General features: G+C 37.9%; 1 protein-coding gene across 1 annotated transcript in view; it reads right to left on the reverse strand.

Moving 5' to 3' along the window:
- Window positions 1–23,341, reverse strand: part of FBN2 (fibrillin 2) — a 258,206-nt gene that overhangs the window by 130,972 nt on the left and 103,893 nt on the right. The window contains exon 8 of the mRNA XM_039236691.1: window positions 520–645. Within this exon, the coding sequence (XP_039092622.1) occupies window positions 520–645 (126 nt within the window). The remainder of the gene's footprint in view (window positions 1–519; window positions 646–23,341) is intronic.

The raw sequence follows: 23,341 nt of genomic DNA on the forward strand, positions 1-23,341 counted from the left end.
TCATTCTAATCAAAGGAAAACAACAAATGTATTTGGCTCTACTTTGAATATACTTAAAATATAAAATTAAAGGTGTCAACTTCTTTTCTGCCGTAACTGTTTTCACTAGAATAATCAAGCTCTAAGTAAATAAGACATTGACTACATTCATAATGCATAGCAATAAAAGAAACTTTAATGACTACATTCTGGCGAACAGGCAGGTTGAAAAACAAATCTTTCTTCAAGCCTTTTTGTCTCTAGTGCTAGGCAAGGGCAATGTCTTGAGGAAGTCTTTCTTCATTTCCAAAATGACTCTGACAACATAAAACAAACCCAGATGGCTTCTGAAACTGAAGTCTTTGCAAAGAGCACCTGGTCTATTATCAATTCCTCAATAGTGGTACCATTTATTTTAAACAACCTTTTCAGCCATTTTCCCAATGATTTTATAATCGTTGCCATCTTCATACATGTTTGGGCTATTCTGTTGCTATAAAGGAGCTCTGTGTATTGTGCCTTCAAAAATCCAAGGCTTACCGATGCACCGAGAACCATCTGTTGAGGTTACATATCCACGTGGACAAATGCAAAAGTAGCTTCCCACGGTGTTGGAACATTCTCCAGTCACACATATCCCAGGAATGACACTGCACTCATCGATGTCTAATCAAGGAAAAGGAGGAGAAGATGATTGAGAAAGGCCTCCATTAAATAGCTTTTACAAGGGATTTTTTTTTAAAGAGTATCAGAGTACTCATGGTTGATTAGGTCAGATCATATAACCCTGAATATACTCTAGTTTCAGACCCTGAAGAATTTCTCACACACATCTATGGGAACAGAGATGAAAGCAAACTCCCATGGCAGTAAAACAACGCCAACTAAAGCAAAACTCTATATCCTTTTCTCCCCCGAAATGCAACTTAAATTGAAAAGAAGATGTCAGTGTTTTAGTTTCCATTCTATATCAATTAGAGAGTTATCCTTCTACAGCTTTTAAAAAACACATACAGGGATTACATTTTAAAATGTGGAATAACTAAATACATTTAAAAATTTATAGCTAATTTTCACACTATTTGAGCCAACAGAGGGTAGCAATTTTTTTTTTCTATTTGGCTTCAGGATATGTTTCTGTACTTCCATTTGAATATGGGTATATCTGACATTCTGGGAATTAACTTGAAATCTAAAATAATACAGAAGCATGGCAGAGGGCAAACTTGGGAGGCTTTGGGAGGTGTCCAGTTTTCCTATTGTACCTCCCTGCACTTACCCATTCAGCTTACTCAATGCTGAGACTAGGCTATTCCCTTGCACGTTAATGAAAGATCTGTTTTCTTTTAAGCCTTCGCTAAAGCAGAAAACCTGGCCATTTATATAAGCATTAATGTATTTTCTAGTTCAGTAAGCAGAGAGAGGTCAAAAGTCAAACAAAACTACAATTAGGTACACTGGGAGCTAATTGCTAATACATTTAAAAGGAAATGAGCAATTGTAAGGGAAACCCAAGGAGTTGGCCATCTTCTTTAAAGCACAAAGACAGGGAAATGAATACAGGGAAAAGTCATAAACGATGATTACTGAACAGAAAAACTGAGCTTTTAGATTCTTTGGGTTTGTTTTAGTTGCATAAATATCTTTTAATGCATCAAAACACAGGAAAATATATTCTTGTAAATACAAGGAAAGAAATTTTAAACCCCACAATTTTAAAAAATGGTTGGCAATGCCTTTCTTGAATTCCTCTATTAATCTAATCATTCTTTCTTCCCCATTTATTCTGACAAGTTACTCTTGCCTGCAAGCTGCGTCATGAAATAACTATAAGCCTGTGTGTCTTCTTGGAATGTTCTCATAAAAAAACTTATCAGATTCAGACATTCTCTGAAATAATATCTTCATTTGAGGCTTAGCAGTTAGCCACTGTAGGCACAGTGGTACAAATCAAAATTGACCAATTCCCTAAGAGAGAGAATTCTAACACGAATTGCCTTCATGAGAAGCAAATACATAATGTGGTACAGTTACTATTAGATTTAATCCAACAAAATGAAACCATGTGTGCAAAATTAGGACCTACTGCATCTTATACTGCTCTCTGAGTGCAATGCATCTTAATAAAATTGAGCATGGATTCAGAACTGAAAGGAAACTAGAAATTTACAGTTTAATCACCAAATACATTCATCAATCACTCCAGGATAAGGAAGACTGTAAAAGAGAACAGCACAGAGTAGAGGTGAAACAGCACAAGTTGCCTTCTGATCCTTTAAAGTCATACCAACAGTCAAGGCACTTAGGAAGCCCAGGATTGATCTAAATTCTTAAAAATTAGAAACCTTAAGTCCTTCATTTAAGCATTAACTCTTATTTCCAGGCATTTCCTTTCACAATAAAGAACTTCTTTGTGCTCTATGTCCACATACCCTCCCTGACAACAAAGAGGAGAAAACTGACAGATGTTTGAAATTTTTTTCCTTAAAAAATCTGGAACAGAGAGGAACATAAGGAGTGCTATTAAATTTGTGGTTTTGTGTTAAATATTTTATTGTACAAAATCTCCATGTTTCAAAATTCTTAGAATTAACTAGAAAACTTTAAAAAGTTAGCTTCCAAGCAATTGTACGTAAAAGGCTCCCACTCAAGTATTTAAGAATCCTATATGAAAAATAGGAATTTATTTTTTGGTAGTTTCCCTAACCTAAATTTTAAAAATTCAGTGCTTTGGGGCGCCTGGGTGGCTTAGTCGGTTAAGCATCCAACTTTCGCTTAGGTCATGATCTCGCGGTTAGTGGGTTCGAGCCCCGCGTCGGGCTCTGTGCTGACTGCCAGCTCAGAGCCTGGAGCCTGTTTCAGTCTGTGACTCCCTCTCTCTCTGACCCTCCCCTGCTCACGCTGTTTCTCTCTTTCCTAGAAATAAATAAAAATATTAAAAAAAAATTCAGTGCTTTATTTTTAATTGATCAAAATATTCTGCATTTCAAGGCACTCATGCCCAATATTTATCCATCAATTAATATTTAAATTTAGCATTAATGGGGATGGTAAGAAGGATGTGTGCAAATATAAAGTATACCTTGCCTGGTGAGATATACAGAAGTGTGTCTACAGGTGAATGAATGTATTCAGAGGAAAAGGCAAAGTCTTATCAAAGAAGTTGGTTTCATTCATCCTCTGCATATCTAATGTGCCTCCACCCACATTCCCTTGAATTTTTTTTAAAGTTTATTTATCAGTTTGGAGGCTTTCGTATGTAGATGTCAGAAACACCAGTCTAAGTGGACATAAATGAAAAATTTAATAGCTTCCATACTTGGAAGTCCATAGGCATGGACATCAGGATTGGTTTAAGCCAATGTCTCTTGCTCAGTTTCTCTGAGATGTGTTCAACTATGCACTCCGCTGCTTTGACTTCATTCTTAGGCTGCCTTCCTTGATGGGAGCAAAATGGCTGGAACAGTTGTAGGCTAGACCTTTGACAGGGACATTTAGATGGAAGAGAGGGGGTCTCTTCCCAGGGCTTTCTCTTACGAGAGAGAAAACCTTTTCCCAGGAGCACGCAGCAAATCTTCCCTTTTTGTCCAAATGCTTTGATCTCTATTCATTCAGCCAGGAGAATATGCTGACTGGAAAAGGGCTAGAGTCCTGAACCAATTACTGTGGCAGGTAGAATGCAGTCAGTTTTAGACTAATGAAGAATGACAAAAACACAAACCAGCATCGGTGAGTATGTCTGAAAAAAATACAGCACAGCAGGAGCATGGAAAGTATACCAGAATGGGTGGGACGTTGATTGAAATTAAGTTTAGCTAGTTAGCCATACGATGAGTCCTGGAGAGTCCTTCTAAGGACTCTGACTTTTATTCCGAGGTGATTTATGGTGTCTCTGAAGGAGTTTAAATGAAACAAGAACAATACATAAACAAATTAAGTATTTTAGAAAGGTAATTCTTATGTTTAATGTAGACTACGAATAGTCCAGTGATCAGTGATGAGAGCATGTAGGAAAGGATATGAGATGAGAGCATGTAGCACGAGAAAGGAGAAATCAACAGGATTTTTGCACCAGGATTTTAAATTTCTATCTTGATTAGCAAAGGAGACAATGATAGTGCTATTAACAGAGAATGGGGACACGGAGGGACATTTTGAGGTTAAGCTGGATTTTGGCCTTTTTGAACTTGAGATTTAAAAAACATGGGCAGCAATTCCAACTACACAACAACAGGATTGAAACTCAGATATAAGGGGTAAAAATGTACACTTGTGATTTATCACCAACTCAATGGACTGTATTTGAATTATAGCAATAAATGAGATGTCCAAAGAAGATACATGAATAAAAAGAGTTGACTTTAAGGAGGGAACTTCTGAGAATTCCCACCATCTAAAAGGAAGTCAAAGGAAGAAAAGCCAAAAGAGGAGACTGGAAAGGAAAAATGAAGGAGAGAAGAGAGAGAGTGTGAGGGACATGAGCAACAACACTGTCAAATGGAGAGGGTTTGTTGGGTGTGGCATTGAAGGGCTGGAAACGGCTTGGTAATTTGAAGAAGTTGCATACAGAATTTTTTAAAAAGAAAATTAGATCTAAGCAAAACCATCTAACAGATTTGACTGCCAAACCACAGAACCTCATATTTGTCAACCAACATTTACAACATTTACTGTAAATCTTACTCTAAGCAGAATATAATGAATAATTTAGTAAGTAGTGCTAAGTGTGATCTCAGATATCACTGAATTCTAAGAACATTGCCCCAGAGACTCTGTCAATTCCAATATGGCTGCAATAAGATAATGGGAATTATTGCCATGTTCTGGACATTTCATAAAAATGGAATTATAAAATATATGGTTTTTCATGACTGGCATCTTTCACTTAGCATCATGTTTTCAAAGTTTATCAATGTTGTGGCATATATTGGTAGTTCATTCCTTCTAATTGCTGAATAATATTCCAGGGTATGGATATATCACATTTTATTCACTCATTCCTCAGTTGATGGATACTCAAGTTGTTTCCATTTTTTTTTTTTTTTTTGGCTGTTGTGGATAAAGCTGCTCTCAACATGTGAGTACTAGTTTTATGTGGACATTATGTGCTTATTCCACTTGGGTATACACCTAGAAGACAAATTGCTGTATCATAAGATAACTCTACGTTTAATTTACTTAGGAGCTGCCAAACTGTCTTCCAAAGCACCGAGTGCTTTGAATTCCCATTAACAATGTATGAAGGTTCCCGTTTTTCCGCATCCTCGCCAATACTCATGATTAGTTTTTACTGTAATAATATGAAGTGGGATCACACTGTAGTTTTGGTTTGCATGTCCCTAATGACTAAAGACGTTGAGCACATTTTCCTGTGCTTATTGGCTTTTTATATATCTTCTTTGGAGACATTATCTATTTCACTGTTTTGTCCAGTTTTTAATTATTTGCCTATTTATAATTGAGTTGTAAAAGCTCCTTATGTGTGTCCCATTTCTGAAACATGACTTGCATATGAATTTCCAATATGAAGCTTAAGATGATAAGATGGTCAATTTCTTTTAAAAAAAAAAGAGAGAGAGCACATTGAGATTGTGTGTTGCATCTTTGCAGAACAGTTTGGGATGTATTATCATCTTAACAATATTAAGTATTCTAATTTATAAACATGGGATGTCTTTCCACTTATTCAGACCTTCTTTAATGTTTTTCAAAAGGATTTTGCAGTCTTAAAGGTAAAAGTAATTTGCTTTCTTTAAGCATTTTATTCTCTTCAATACTATTATAAATGGAATCCTTTGCTTAGTTTCACTTCAAGAATGTTCACTGCTAGTGTATGCAGATGCTCTTGGTTTTCATATATTGATACCACATAGCATCTATCTGGCTGAACTCCTTGACAGGATCCTCTAGGACAACTTCTCTCCTTCAGTGGGTGCCTTCTTATTCACCTAAGCTGACATCTTCTCCCCTAAAGGCTGGTCATCTACCCAGAGACGGTTTCACTTCCTCTTTTACAGACTGGATACTCTATTTCTTTTTCTTGCCTAACTGTTCTGTTAGCCAGAAGCATTCATTCTTTCCCCAGGAAGTATAATGTTAGCTATAGTTTTTCATACATGCCCTTTATCAGGTTAAGGTGTTTCTTTCTATTCCTAATTTGCTGATCATTTTTATCATGAAAGGGTGTCAGATTTTTTTAAATGCACTTTTTGCATCTACTGAAATGACTGTACGGTTTTTGTCTTTTATTCGATTATAAGATAGTGTATTACATTATTTGATTTTTCAGATGTTGAACCACTACCTTGCATTCCTGGAATAAATAAATATGTGTATACAATGAGAATATATGATTATAATGTATAATGATGTATAATTCTTTTTTTTAAATTTTTTAATGTTTATTTTTTAGAAAGACAAAGTACATGTGGGGAAGAGGCAGAGAGAGAGGGAGACACAGAATCTGGAGCAGGCTCCAGGCTCTGCGCTATCAGCACAGAGCCTGACGCAGAACTCAAACCCACAAACCATGAGATCATGACCTGAGCCGAAGTTGGATGCTTAACCAACTAAGCCACCCAGGAGTCCCTATAATCCTTTTTATATGTGGCTGAATCTCATTTACTAATATTTTCTTGAGAATATTTTCATCCATTTTCATAAGGGATACTCATAAAGGATATTCGTCTCTAGTTTTCTTGTGTTTTCTTTGTTTTTAGTATCAGGGTGAAATTGTCCTCAGAGAATGAACAGGGAGACACTTATACCTTCTGTATTTTGGGAAAGAGTTTAGGAATGATTGGTATAAATTCTTCTTTGAAGATCTAGTATAATTTACCACTAGAGTTATCTGTGATTGGGATTTTCTTTCTTGTGGGAAATTTTTAAAGTACTAATTGGATCTCTTTATAAATGCTTTACAATGTTACTATAATGTATTGTTATAATTTATTCAGATTATTATTTGTTCTGGAGACAGTTTTGGTAGTTTGTTTCTTCATAGGAATCTGTCCTTTTTGTCTAAGTGATCTAATTTATTGGCATACAGTTGGCCGTCATATTAGTTTGTAATAATTTTTATAAGTCAGTAGTAATGTCTTTTCTTTCATTTATGATGATTTATTTGAGTCTTCATCTTCAACAAGTCAACATTTTCTTGTCTTAAGTAGTTTAGCTAAAGGACTGTCAATTTTGTTGATCTTTCAAAGAACCAATTGTTTGTTCTGTTGACATTCTGTATTGTTTTCTAAGCTTGATTTTTACTTATTTCCAGTCTAGTCTTTGTTATTGACTTCCTTCTACTTGTTCTCATTTTAGTTTGTCCTTTTATTTCCAAAATGGAAGAAAAGGTTATTGGCTTGAGATCCTTGTTTTTTACTGTAGGTATTTAGGTTAAAAGCTTCCCTCCAAGGAAAATGAGGATGCTTTAAACACATCTCACAAGTTTTGCGTATTTTGTCTTTGTTCTCATTCATATCAAATTATTTTCAAGTTTCCGGTGTCTCTTCTTTGCACAATTGCTTATTTAGTATTCTGTTTTTTACATACTTGTGATTTTCTAAATTTCTTTCTGTTATACACTTCATATAATTCTATTGTGTTTGGGGAATATCCTTTGCATAACTTCAAGCTTTTTAAATTTATGGGGTCTTCTTTTATGGCCTAGCATATGGCCTAATATTCTGTGTACTTTTGGGAAGAATATATATTTTGCTGTTGTATGGAGTGTTCTTCAAACGTGTGTGAGATCTAATTAGTTTATCGTGTTATTAATTGTTCTAGTTGCTTGATCTTCTGCCTTGTTGCTGTATCTGTAATGGAAAGCAGAGCATTGAATTCTCCACTATCATTGAAAACTGTCTATTTCTCCCTTCAATTCTTTAAGTTCTGCTTCATATATTTGGTATTCTGTTACTAGAAGCATATATATTTTTATAACCATTATAACACTAATGCATTAATCCTTTTATCACTAGAAAATGTTGCTCTTAACTGCTAGTAATATTTTTAATTTAAAATCTACTTTCTCTGATAATAGTTTAACCATTCTAGCTGTTTGTGGTTGGCATGATGTATCTTTTTTCATACACTAATCTTTAACCTATCTATATTTTTTATTTTAAAAATAAAATTTATGCCTTCTATAGACTGTACAGAGAACCAATTGGTCAAATGTTGTACTTACGGCTCCTTAGCTAAATTTTTTACCTCTTACTGCTGGATGTGCATGTGACATAGAGGATGCCATCATAGTTCAAATCAAAGACTTTATGGGTCTTTTCTTTTTGGTCTCATATATAGCCAGTGACCAGTAGCATGGAGGTGATCTCATGGATCTCACTTGAGAGGGCACAACTTTGGGCATGTATGTAATTTCACCTGGGCAAGGACGTCTGTGCTATGATTTTTAAGCCTGGCTTCCTAGGAGTCACTCCTTGGTCAGAGTAACTTCAATTATTCAGTGTTTGGTAAGAGGTTGTGCTGAAGCCTTTCAGGCCAGTGAGGCCTCTGCCCTGTGTTGATGGGTCTCCGTGTTGCTTGAGAAATGTTTTCAAGTATGTCACAAACCCCACTCTGGTCCTGAGTGGGTGCAGCCCAAGCACATAGTGTGTCACATATCCCACTCTGGTCCTGAGTGGGTGCAGCCCAAGCACATACTGCAACCTTCTCAAACCTCAAAGTTGACTGGCATCCTAGAAGGGCTCTTCTGGATTTTTTCCCCCTAATTCTATTAAATTTCTGGCTGTTCCACTGTTTTGCTTGAATCATGGAGATCCTAATTGTTTCTTATCAAAATTTCTACTGTGTATGACTGTGCCCTTAGGTATGGAGTTCTCCATTCTATGTTCCAAATAACATTGCCCTTCAGGCAGAGCTAAGGACCTCTTAGTCCTCATAGACTGCCTTTTCCCTGGGCACTACAGGGATACTGGAGTAAGGACTCACTTCACCCGGAAGGGATGTCCCTGCTCTATTGGCAGGTACTGAAGGAAGGAGACTGGCAGCCCTGTATTCTCCATGTAGCCCTCCCTGAGTGGCATCTCTGCTCTAAGAGCAAGGGAGAGTTGCTGTCCTTGGATAACCACTAATATTACAACCTGGAGTAGAGCTTCCACCTACCAGTGGAAGCTGGGTGGAGAAGGGAAAGCAGTCCTCTCTTGTTCATACCTGTATTAGGGATTCTAAAAATGGAATGGGGGTAGGGAAAGGGGATGTGAAATACCAGGGGCCTGGACTTCTATGCATTTATAATCTATTAAATAGTATAATCAAAGCAGAGTACTATAATCTATCAAGCAAATGTAAAAGGGCCCAATTTGATGGATTCCACCAGAGGAGACTGACAATATACATTCTCAATTCAGTTATGAGGACAAGGAAAAGCCCTTGGGAAGACACAGTAGTAATAAAGAATCCTAGAGCACGGAGCAGAGCTCCAACACAGACAGAAGATGGTGGAGCTTCTTTCAGGCACAGGAAACATTATGAGCCAAAGTACAGAGGTGACTTAAAGGTATGGATGAGGAATGCCCATGAGCTGAGAGTATTTTATAAAGGAGTAGAAGACACAGCTGGAAAGTTAGAATGCCATTTTCAGGGATCTGTCCTTATTTTGTAGTAATGAGGAGCACCTAAATCACTAAGCCAGGAAGGAGAGTAAGACTCTTCTTTTTTTTTTAGAGAGAGAGAAAGAAAGCACACATGAGCAGGCGTAGGGGAGAGAGGGAGAGAGGGAGAGAGACAGAGAGAGAGAGAATCTCAAACAGACTCCACCCTCAGCATAGAGACGAATGTGGGACTTAATCCCATGAGACTGGGATCATGACCTGAGCCAAAATCAAGATTTGGATCCCCAACTGATGGAACTACCCAAGGACCCTAGAATTTTACTTTTGATGGGGTTTAACGAGTACACTTACCAAGATGAGAACTAAGCAATGTACAGAAGTGTTGAATCACTATATTGAACACCTAATATAATATAAAACTCTAAGTTAACTATACTGGAATTAAAATTTAAAAACTTAATAAAAAAATTTTACTTTCAGTAAAACTATCTGCCAATGTTGATAAAGAACTACAGGGCTAAGGCAAGAACAGGGCAAGGACAGTAGAGATAACAACATGGTCCAGGCTGCAGTTAATGAGGAGAGACAAAGAAAGGAAACAATAAATGAAAGATATGTCCTGAAAGTTAAAGCAAGAATAAGAGAAAGGACAGTAAGATTTCACTACTGAACTGATATTAACAAAATGAACAACATCAAGGAAAGATATTTTGGGGGAAGTTGATGGTTTCATCACTAACATGTTGAGCTAATAATATCTAGAAAGTAGTTGAAAATCCAGGATCGATCTTTATAAAGGGATTGGCAGCTATGGATAAGGACAGCTGAAACCATCAATGGGAATAAAATCAGTAATAGAGAGGTTATACTAATTTGAAAGAAGAGAAGCAAGTGAAGACAGAATAGTAAAGAAAGGTCACCAGGATTACTGAAAAGCGATAAAAAAAAAAGAATAAAATTTAAATGATTTAAATTTTAAAGAGGTCAAATGTGACAGGCAAGATAATGGCTCACCAATGTCAGAGTCCTAATCTGGGGTATCTGTGAATATGTCAGTTCTTATGACAAGGAAGAATCAAGCTCACTAATCAACTCATCTTGAGACGAGTTGACACTGGGTCCAATATAATCAAGAGTCCTTGTAAGTGGAAGATGAGGCTGAAGTATCAGATTCGGCGAGAGATTTGAAGATGTTGCACTGATAGCTTTGAAGATGGAAGGGGTCCACAAGCCAGTAATGAAGAGAGTTTCTAAAAGCAAGAAAAGTAAAGAAAATGAATTCTCCCTTAGACACTCCAGAAGGAAATAGGCAATCCTTGCCAACACCTTGACTTCAGCCTGGTGAGTCCCATTTTGGACATGTGATCTCCGAAAGGGTAAAATAATAATGTTGTGTTTTAAAAGTCACTGAGTTTTGGTGATATGTTGTAGCAACATTAGGAAACTAAGCTACCAAAGAATAGTATTTAAGAAGAAACAAGGTAACCAAGAATAATAAATACTATGAGGGATTCATGAGAACAAAGGCAATTTTACAAAGGGGTAAGAAATAATTGGTGGGGTGGAAGATTGCTGCTACAAACTATGCTTTTAGGAAACTTCACAGTGAAGAAAGCAGAAAAGAATATAGTGATAGGAGCCTTAAGAGACAGCAGACATGGGGCGCCTTGTGACTCAGTCAGTTGTGCGTCCGACTTCGGCTCAGGTCATGATCTCATGGTTCGTGGACTCAAGCCCCGCGTCGGGCTCTGTGCTGACAGCTCAGAGCCTGGAGCCTGCTTTAGATTCTGTGTCTCCCTCTCTCTCTGACACTCCCCTGCTCGCTCGCTCTCGCTCTCTCTCTCTCTCTCTCTCTCACACACAGAAATAAAAACATTTTAAAAAATTAAAAAATGAGAGACAGCAGACAGAGGTTTTGTGTAGATGGTCTTGATTGCAAGTCAGAGAAAGAATTAGGAAAGAGAAGAGACACAAGCTAGAAACTGAGTCAATGAACAGCAGGAGTCAGGAGGGTGAGAAAGGTGATGGAGTAAAGTACAGAGCTGGAACATTCTGCTCTGGAAAGACAGAAAGATACTTCATCAAAGGCAGGGAAAATGGAAAATGAGGTTGTAGTAAGAGAATCTGAGGTTGAATGTGTCAAATAGCTTCAGTCTTCTAGGTAAAACGGAGCACAGAAGCTACAAAACTTTAACGTGCACACACACACACACACACACACACACACACACACATATCACCTGGACAGCTTACTAAACATCACAGATTGTGACTTCCAGTCAAGATGCTCTGGTATCCCCCTCTGCTCCAAACACAGAGCAGCGACAGATGACATACAAGAAAATAAAAGAGACCAGCTGGTTCCAAAACATGAAATAAATGTGTCCTTGGACCACAAACAGAATAGCAAAGCTGTGAGCAGAGCTGAAACCCAAGGTGTGCTGGACTCCTTCCCCAGAAGCTGGTGCTGGTGGCCAAGAGATCAGAATTATACCCGATGTCGATGCGGTGTGACCAATAGTGTGAGCAGTGCAACGAGCAGTGCAGGGGGAAGGGAAACACAGAAGAGAAATGAGTCAGGAAAGACTTCCATGGGACATTCACAGTCCCACTGAAACACGTCAGAGAAAAGGTCCCCACCAGGCTATGAGATGAAGTGGAATACTGTTTTCCAGGGAGAAGGAAGAACATACACAAAAGGTGAGGCAAGAGGCAGCATGATTTATTTGAGGGAGTAAGTGATGTTAATGGCCCAGAATCATAGAGTGCAAAGAAAAAAATGAAGCTAGAGAGGAAAGCTGAGGATGGTCATGCAGGGATTTTATCAAGAAGTCGGGGGACTCCAACAGAGGAGGGACATGGCCAACCATGTACTTTGGAAAGGTCACTGTGAACACAATGTGGACAAAGGACCAGGGTGGGACAAGGAGGAGGTAGGGAAATCCCAAAGAAAGGTGGCTCAGTAAAAGAGATAATGGAGAGGAAGGCGCAGAAAAGTGGACAAAGTCGAGATATATTTAGGAAGTATAATCTACCCAAATATCTTACTGATAAAAAAGTGGTGTCAGGAAATGGAGGAGTCAAGAGTGGGCCCACCTTTAGGACTGCAACAAAGTTGTGGGAAGCGCTGGTGAGGTTCACATACACAGGCTGGGTATAGGGGCACTACAGACGTGATGTCTGTGCATGCTGTGGCTGAGATCACTGGGCGCAGGGTACAGGCCTCGGGGGAGGCTGCACACTAAAGGAGGAAAGGCAGGAGCCAGACACAGGCTCACCAAAAGCAGGGGTTGGGGGTGGGCAACCGAATGTAGATGATTTTTTTCCTGCAGGAATACCAGGCAAGCTCAGGAATGAGAAAAGTCCCCCTGGTGGTCTTGATGAAATGAGTTTCATGTGACTGCACAGACTGCAGAGGGTTCTAGAGTAAATCAGAATATAGGAAGTAGAGGCTAACTGTAGATAATTCCCAATTCTGAAAAGAAGAAAAAAGAAAAGAGAGGGCAGTAGTTCAAAATGAAGGTAGAAATGAAAATGTATATTTTTAGGATGATGGAAAACACCACAACCCACTATATATTCACTGTACAGTGATGTGGTCTATCATTTACTATCAATATGTTTGTGGTACCTCAGCATTTTGCTATAGTGCTATTATCTATTCCTTTTTGGTACCTCTTTCTTCTTGTTATTGATCTACAGAAGTACATTTAAAATAGTCTTGCTGTTTACATTAATGGGCACTAAAGGGACTTTCTAATTAAGTGGGTTTTGTTTGTTTGTTTTTGGCTGGGGGCATCCGGGTGGCTCAGGTGGTTAAATGTCCAACTCTTGATTTCAGCTCGGGTCATGATCTCATGGGATTGAGTCCCATGCTGGGCTCTACACTGCCAGAGCGGAGCTTGCTTGGGATTCTCTCTCTCCCTCTCTCTCTGGCCCTCCTCCATGCATGTCCACTGTGTCTCTCTCTCAAAATAAATAAATAAACTTTAAAAAAGGTTTTTTGGTCTCTTTAGGCAGAATAATGGCATTCTTTATAAAGGCCACTCTGTAGCCATGTAATGAATGGTTTCCTTTTGGCCCAAAATCAATACTGCATCTTTCTAAACACTAATTAGGAGTAGCTCAGGCATGAAGTAACGGCGGTAAAAGGCAGTTCCATTACTGTGCTTTTTAAGATTAAGACAAAAGTTGGAAAGATATTTCTATTTCAAAAGGCATAAAAGTCACTGATAATACAGTGAAACAATAGGAGCTTACATTGTTGGTCTGCATCCCCAAATGATATTTCTTGGAAAGTGTAACTATTTACCAGAAGTGGTTTTCCTTTCCTTTCAATTCTCTCTTTTTCCCATTTATACAGGGTGGAAACATTATGTTACCCTTTTTAAACAAGTAAGATAAAATCATTTACAAGTTCTGAAATGATGAAGACTTAAACTGAGGGATGCTGAGCTTCTAGAGGGGAACACTTTTAACAACTGAGTAGTGAACTGTTAAAACTATGTCCTTCAGAAGCTTTCTTTCTTCCTATCCTTCCTGCCTTCCACAATTACCTTAAACATTTAAATACAATGAAATTAAATTGAAAGGCTCCTTTAACATTGGGTAAAACCTACAATTTCAACAACACAAAAGTCAGGAAATTCCAAAGTTAAATTTGCTATAACCATTTGGATTTGGCCAAAATGCAAGAATTTAATATTTTTTGTTCCCATTTTTTTTCTCGTTAAGCATTAGTACGTTGAGTGTAATTATAAAACCCTAAGGATTTCAAAATGTATTTTGGCTTAACATAGTAAAAACCTTGATTTAAGAAAACTTGATCGGTTGGGGGAGGAGGGGGCAAATTAAGATAGTGGAGCAGCATGGAGACCCTTAGTTTGTCTTGTCCCTGAAACACAGCTAGATCAGCACCAAACCATTTTTGCACACCTATGAAATTGATCTGCATGATCACACAAACTTTTTCTGGGTCAAGGTGGCACCTGGCAATTGCTAAGTGAGACCCTCCCCTAAAGGGTCAGCATGAGTCCAAGCCACAGGGGGCTCTAAAGTGTGGAGCTTTAAAACACCTCATCTGAGATAAAACTCATCTACATGCAGCTTACAAGAGACCCATTATAGACCTAAAGACACCTGCACATTAAAAGTAAGAGAAGGGAGAACCATCTATCACGCTAATAGTCATCAAAAGAAGGCTGGAGTGGCCATAATTATATCAGACAAACTAGATTTTAAAATAAAGACTGTAACAAGAGATGAAGAAGGGCATTCTATCATAATTAAAGGATATAACTACCAAGAAGATCTAACAATTGTAAATATTGATACTCCCCAACATGAAAGAACCCAAATATATAAATCAATTACTCACAAACATAAAGAAACTCATTGATAATGGGCTTAACACACATATTCAGAACATTTCATCCTAAAGCAGCAGCATACACATTCTTCTCGAGTGACATGGAACATTGTCCACAACAGATCATATAATGGGACACAAACCACCCTTCACCAAGCACATAAAGATCAAGATTATACCCTGCATGTTTTCAAACCACAACACTATGAATCTTGAAATCAACCACAAGAAAAACTTAGGAAAGACCATGAATACTTGGGAGATTAAAGAAAATCCTACTAAAGAATGAATGGGTTAACCAAGAAATTAAAGAGGAAAATAAAAAGTACATGGAAGCCAATGAAAATGAGAACACAACAGCCCATAATCTTTGGGATGCAGTAAAGGTGGTCAGGAGGGAAGTATACAGCAATCCAGGCCTTCCTAAAGAAGAAAGAAAGGTCTCAAATATACAACCTACCCTTATACCTAAAAGATCTGATAAAACAGCAGCCCACAAAGCCCAAAAACAGTAGAATAGGGGAAATAATAAAGATTAGAGCAGAAATCAATGATATAAAATGACCCCACAGAACAGATGAATGAAACCACAAGCCAATTCTTTGAAAGAATCTACAAAATTGTCTGACTTCGGCTCAGGTCATCATCTCACCATTCACAGGTTCGAGCCCTACATCAGGCTCTGTGCTGACAGCTAGCTCAGAGCCTGAAGCCTGTTTCAGATTCTGTACCTCTCTCTCTGACCCTCCCCTGCTCGCTCGCTAGCTCTCTCTCTCTCTCTCACAAATAAAACACTAAAAACAATTTTTTTAAAAAGGGGCACCTGGGTGGCTTGGTCGGTTAAGCATCCGACTTGAGCTCAGGTCATGATCTCACTGTTCATGGGTTCGAGCCCCACGTCAGGCTCTGTGCTGACAACCAGCTCAGAGCCTGGAGCCTGTTTCAGATTCTGTATCTCCCTCTCTCTCTGACCCTCCACTGCTCACGCTCTCTCTCTCTCTCTCTGAAATAAAACATTTTAAAAAATTGTAAAGAATCAAAAAAATTGATAAATCGCCTATCCAGATTGATCAGAAAGAAAAAGCAAAGGGCCCAAATAAATAAAATCACAAACAAAAGAGACGAGATCACAACCAACACTGCATAAATACAAACAATAATAAGAGAATATTATGATCAATTATATGCCAATAAATTGGCAATTCTGGAAGAAATGGGAAAATTCAGAGAAACATATTAACTGCCAAAATTGAAATACAAAGAAATAGAAAAGTTGAATAGACCTATAACCAGTAAAGCAAACGAATTAGTAGTTAAAAATTTCCCAAGAAAAAGGAGTCCAGGGCCATATGGCTTTCCAGGGGAGTTCTACCAAACATTTAAAGAAGAGTGGGCACCTATTACGTGGAAGCTGTTCCAAAAATTAGAAAGGAAGGAAAACTTCCAAACTAATTCTATAAGGCCAGCATTACCCTGATTCCAAAACTGGACAAAGATCCTTGCTAAAAAGGAGAACTGCAGACCAATATCCCTGATAAACATGGATGCAAAAATTCTTGACAAGGTACTAACAAACTGGATCCAACAATACCTTAAAAGAATTATTCACCATGATCAAGTGGGATTTATTTCTGGGATGCACAAATGGTTCAATATTTGCTAATCAATCAATGTTATACATCACATTAATTAAAGCGGTAAGAACCACATGATCTTCTCAACAGATGCAGAGAAAGCACTTGACAAAATACAGCATTCTTTCTTGACAAAAACCCTCAAGAAAGCAGGGATAGAAGAATCATACCTTAAGATCATAAAAGCCATACATGAAAGACCCACGGCTAATATCATCCTCAATGGGGGAAAACTGAGAGCTTTCCCCCTAAGGTCAGGAACATGATAGGGATGTCCACTCACCAATGTTATTCAACAGAGTGTTGGAAGTCCTAGACTCAGCAACCAAACAACACAAAGAAATAAAAGGCATCCAAATCAGCAAGGAGAAAGTCAAACTCTCACTCTGCAGATGACTTGATAGTCTACATGGAAAACCCAAAAGATTACACCAAAAAAACTGCTAGAAGTGATCCATGAATTCAGTAAAGTCGCAGGATATAAAATCAATGAATAGAAATAGGTTGCATTTCTATACACCAATAATGAAACATCAGAAGAAATCAAGGAATCAATCCCATTTATAATTGCATCAAAAACCAAAAAATACCTAGGAATAAACTTAAACAAAGAGTTGAAAAATCTATACCCTATAACTATAGAAAACTTATAAAAGAAATTGAAGACACACAAAAAAATGGAAAAACATTTCATGCTCATGGATTGGAAGAACAATTATTGTTAAAATGTTGATACTATTCAAAGCAATCTACATACTCAATGAAATTCCTATCAAAATAACACCAGCATTTTTCAAACAATCCTAAAATACGTATGGAACCAGAAAAGACCCTGAATAGCCAAACCAATCCTGAAAAAGAAAAGCAAAGATGGAGGCATCACAATTCCCAACTTCAAGCAGTATTACAAAGCTGTAATCATCAAGACAGTATAGTACTGGCACAAAGACACATAGATCAATGGAACAGAATAGAGAACCCAGAAATGGACCTACAAATGTATGGGCAACTAATCTTTGTCAAAGCAGGAAAGAATATCCAATGGAAAAAAGACAGTCTCTTCAGCAAATGGTGCTGGGAAAACTGGACAGGAACACGCAAAAAATAAATGTGGACCACTTTCTTACACCATACGCAAAACTAAAGACAAAATGGATGAAAGACCTAAACCCAAGATAGGAAGTCATCAAAATCCTAGAGGAGAAAACAGGCAACAACCTCTTTGACCTTGGCCACAGCAAGTTCTTACTTGACATGTGTCCAGAGGTAAGGGAAACAAAAGCAAAAACAATCAGCAAAACAAAAAGACAACTGACAAAATGTGAGAAGATATTTGCAATTAACATATTGGATTAACAGTTCATATCCAAAATCTATAAAGAATTTATCAAAATCAATACCTGAAACCAAATAATCCAGTAAAATGGGCAAAAGACAGGAATAGACACTTTTCCAAAGTAGACATCCAGACGGCTAAAAGACATGAAAAAATACTCAACATCACTCAGTATCAGGGAAATACAAATCCAAACCACAATAAGATACCACCTCAGACCTGTCAGAATGGCTAACATTAACAACTCAGGCAACAACAGATGTTGGCAAGGACGCAGAGAAAGAGAAACACTGAACTATCCTACCACCCAGCAATTGCACTACTAAGGTATTTATCCAAAGTATACAAAAATGCTGGTTTGAAGGGGCACATGCACCTCAATGTATATAGCAGCGCTACCGACATTAGCCCAAGTATGGGAAGAGCCCAAATGTCCGCTGACCAATGAGTGGATAAAGAAGATGTCGTATATGCATACACTGGAATACTACTCAGTTATCAGAAAGAATGAAATCTTCCCATTTGCAACAATGTGGATGGAACTAGAGTGTGTTAGGCTAAGTGAAATAAGTCAGAGAAATCCAAATATCATATGATTTCACTCAAGTGGAATTTAAGATACAAAACAGATGAACATAAGGGAAGAGAGGCAAAAGTAATATAAAAACAGAGAGGGAGAAAAACCATAAGAGACTCTTAAATACAGAGAACAAGGGAGGGTTACTGGTGTGATGCTGGGTGGATGGATGGGCTAAATGGGCAAGAAGCATTAAAGGAGACATTTGGGATGAGCACTGGGTGTTATATGTAAGTGACAAATCACTAAATTCTATTATTGAAATCATTATTACACTATATGTTAACTAACTTGGATTTAAATAAGAAAACAACATCTTGGGGCACCTGGGTGGTTCAGTCTGTTGAGCAACAGGCTTCAGATCAGGTCATGATCTTGCAGTTCAGGGGTTCGAGTTCCGCATTGGGCTCTGTGCTGACAGCACAGAGCCTAGAGCCTGCTTCGGATTCTGGGACTACCTCTTTTTCTCTGCCCCCCCTCTACTCATATTTGTCTCTCTCTCTCAAAAATAAACAGTAAAAATTTTTTAATCTTGATTTTTTTTATCAATACTCTAATGATGCATCCAGTTATTCAGTTTGTATCTTCTGAAGAAATGGCATCAAGTGAAAAAATAAATCTGTCCTACATTCCATGACAGAATTATGATAAAAATACTTGTTAATCTCTGTGCTTTTTATGGTGTTTAGTTGAAGGAGGAAATTTTTTCCCTTATTCCCTTCTACATTCATTGGCTGGCCTAATAATTGACTTAAGACAGATCTAACAAGTGAAAAACTAGTTTCTTACATAAGAGAGTCCACAGAAAAATGAGACTCAAAGAAGTGACCAAAGCAGGCAGATTTTTATGCTTTTAAACAAGTATAAGGAACATTATTTGTGAAGATTTGACAAAGGAATTTGGGCTTGGAGTAGCAAATTAATGAAGTAACAAAGCTTTATACAGCTTCTTGGCCCTGAATCCTCTGTCTGCTTAAGGATGCTGTCCAACCTCCAGGTGGAAGGGGAATTTATTTCCTGCTTTCAAAGGTATAAAGAGAGGGTCAGAGTGCCCTTTTTGCACTGCTGTTTCTTAAGTAATTTTAATTAAAAAGAAGCAATCTGCCAAAGTGGTATTTTGGGGAGGAGGTCTGCCCTGAATTCCATCAATACCATATAAATAAACTCAACCAAAATGGTAGGCCTAGTTACTAAGACACATACTATGTACAATTCTTATAAAGAAAAGCTAATCTTATAATTGATATAGTTGTATTTTCTTGGGTTTGGTTGATTTCCTTATTCACCTGACAGGTTAACATTCATATACACTCAGTTTACTTTCAATAAGTAACTACAAACACACTCAACTATACAGACCTATCCGTAGAGGTGCACAAAATGAGCCTGTAGGTGTGGATGTGTGAGTAGTACAGAGGGGTCCCTCCTTAGACTCAGCCTCCAACAAGACATTCATTAGCTATCTCTACATGAAAGAGCAAATTCAAAACATCTGACTGGATAGGCTCACCAAGACTTTGACTAGGCCTCAGTGGGGTTCCACTCTATATGGACTAATGGAGCACAGACACACATTGGTAGTATATACTAGAATGACTGCTTTATGGTACAGGACAAAACTGTTGCTTATTCAAGAGGAAGTTACCTGGGCATTTATCAGGGACACCAAAATGCCTCAGAGGTTCTTTCCTGAGACTGTGAAAGACCTTCGTGTTAAAGACTCCCAAATTTATATATATTGCCAGCCTCCACCATGCCCCTGAACTTGACTGGTACATGCAGCAACAAATGTCTACCCGAATATCTAGCAGGTGTCTCAAATTACCCATTTTAAAGCAGAGATTCTAGTATCTTTCCTCTCCAACTATGTTCTATCCACAGATGTTCTCCATCTCACTTAATGGCAACTTTGACCTTTACCATTCCCCAAACCTCAGAATTACTTGATCTTTTCTTCTCTTACTCCACGAGTGGTCGGTCAATAAATTCTGCTGGTTCAATCTGCAAAATCGATCTGGAATTCAACCACTTCTCATCACTTTTACCAATAAACCCCTGGTCAGGCTACCATCACCTCTCACTTAGCTTATGTCAGTAGCCTCTTCACTGGTCTCCTTGCTTCTCTATCTCCTCCCTTATTATCTCTTTACCACTTCACAGCCAGAGTAGATCTTTCAAAATTAAGATCAGAACATGTCACTCCTCTGCTTAACACCTTCCACCTGGCTCCTATTTCAAGAATACAAACTAAAGTCAAAGTACTTAGCCCCACCTTCACAAACCACAGAAGGCTGTGGAATACGGTCCCAGACTATATTCCCAAACCTAACTCTTACTTGACTATATTCCCAAACCCATCTCTTACATGTCTCTTCCTGGCCACCCTGTTCCAGTCACACCTCAGGGATGCCCCTGTTTCAGGGCTGCTGCACTGGCTGGTTCTTTCCTTCACCTCCTTCAAATCTTCAGTAGCATTTTATAGGTTCTTCATCCTGCTTTGTTTTTCTAGTGGTTTTATCACATCTCCCTGTAGATTTTACTTGCTTATTGTCTGTACCTTCTAAAATAACTTGCTCAAGAGCAAGGATTTTTATCTGTTTGTTCACTACTCTATTCCCAGGGTATAGAGGTATGCCAGGAACAAATAATCTTCTGAATGAATTTGGACACCCCTGCCCTCTGGGCAGGATACCTATAAAGCCTAAGGATTTACTGATATTTAGGAAAAGCTCCCAGTGCTCCAGTGCTGAGGGTCTCTCACCTCTCACCATCGATCCGAGGGATAACTCTTCTTTCTGACTACTTAGAAGTCTCCGATCTGCCCCAGGATTCTGACAATTTATCCTCATGCTAGGATCACCTACCCTACAGGAGTCCACCTGGGCAGAAACCATCTAAGGCCACAGAATTCATTTCTTTTCCGTGAGGTCCTCACCTGGCAAATGAGAAATGTATCCTTTGCTTCTAAAACTCAGGATACGTAGAAGGGAGACTTTTCAGATTTGTTCAGGCCCCATAGCCTGGCGGAGAGGGATGGGTCACTAAACGTAGAACAAGCTCTCTTTCCCCGCCCCCTCCCCCATTTCCTCTCCCTTAGCTTACTTGTGTTGCTCACAGGTTATTCAAATAATGAAGACAGTAGTTACATACAGCATGCTAATATTCTTAAAAGAACAACATATGATGAAATTTTAATTATCTTCTCAAAGAGAAGATTCTACAATACATTACAGTTATGAGATCCACACACTTTCTTGATGCCAGATGGAAATATGAATATGCAATTAACTAGCCACTATATACTAGTACAAATACAAGATACAATATTATACTCTGAAAAAAGAGAAGACCAAAAATCTTCCATCTTGAAACTGTAAGGAAAATAACCCTACAGAAAAGATTTTAAAATATAAATCAAATTTCAACCAATGTCAGAATGGTATACTTCTTGGTTTTTCATTAATGATGAAAAATATTTTTTCCATCATGGTACATTAAGGCAAAATCTCGCATGTGGTAGGAAAAATTATGACAATCTAATTTATGAATAGCTGTGTTCTATGAGTGTGTTAACTTGAATTTATTTTCTAAACCTACAACTAAATATTCACAATATGGTTTTACTAAAGTATTGAACGGCAAGAATTTTTTGCAAATTTCAAATGTTTTCTATTATGAAATATCTTCAAGGGCTTCAAATCTGTTGTGCTTTAACCCAACAAAGCAAAAAAGTAACCTCAGATATTTTTTTTCTAAATATCACTGAAAGCACTTTTTTATAAGCCTTCATGTTAAAACAGAACCTACTTGAGATGCCTGGGTGGCTCAGTTGGTTAAGTGTCCGACTTCAGCTCAGGTTATGATCTCACGGTTTGTGGGTTTGAGCCCTGCATCAGGTTCTGTGCTGGTAGCTCAGAGCATGAAGCCTGTTTCAGATTTTGTGTCTCCATCTCTCTCTGCCCCTCCCCCACTCATGTTCTGTCTCTCTATGTCTCAAAAATAAACTATAAAAAAAGATGTTTTTAAACAAAACAGAACCTACTCTAAGCATACAGTACTACTTTTAGGAAGACTTTGCTCATAGTTTTCTTTGAAAAATGATATTTTAAAAATAAGATACTAACTACAATAGCATCCATATCCCTTCTGTTTAAGTGTTGGACTGATTCACATCCAATATAGTACACAGATAGAGGCAGAAGAGTAGAAAAACTTAGAATGAGGTTAATGATGTTCAAAGAATTTTCTTTCTTCTAATTTCAGGAATGGTCAGGTTTTGAACAGCAGACAAGGTTAGAAAAAGAGCAACACTATAAAGAAGGGCAGGAAGACTAGAAAGTAACTGAAAAAATGTAGACCTACAAACAAAGATACTGGAGCTATTACATTTACTTCAGTCATAGTGGGCCATTCCTTTTTCTTTGGAACTCTCTGACAAATACAATGATAGATCTGAGTTCCTTCTTGAAGAACATTTATTTTTCGAAGTCAAATTGCTTTTTGATAGTAATAAGAATAAATCTTACAAGTCATTTCTCAAACTCTAGGAATTAAAGAACTCTTTAATGAGTATATACATTAAAAAGTTAACATGAAAGGATTTTTAAGCTAGTGAAAATACTGTATGATACAATAATGATGTATACCTGTCATTACACACTTGTGCAAACCCAAAAAATGTACACTAGCAGAAAGCTAAGTTACAGAATTTGGTTGATAATGGTGTGTCAGCGTACATTCATCATACTTGTAACAAGTGTACCACTCTAGTAGGGGACACTGATGATGGGGGAAGTTATGCATGTATTGGGTCAGGGGATGTATGGGAAATCTCTGTACCTTCCTCTCAATTTTGTTATGAACTTATACTGCTCTAAA

This window comes from Hyaena hyaena, unplaced genomic scaffold (assembly GCF_003009895.1).
Source record: "Hyaena hyaena isolate Hyena2069 unplaced genomic scaffold, ASM300989v1 scaffold_115, whole genome shotgun sequence".
Classification (NCBI taxonomy): domain Eukaryota; kingdom Metazoa; phylum Chordata; class Mammalia; order Carnivora; family Hyaenidae; genus Hyaena; species Hyaena hyaena.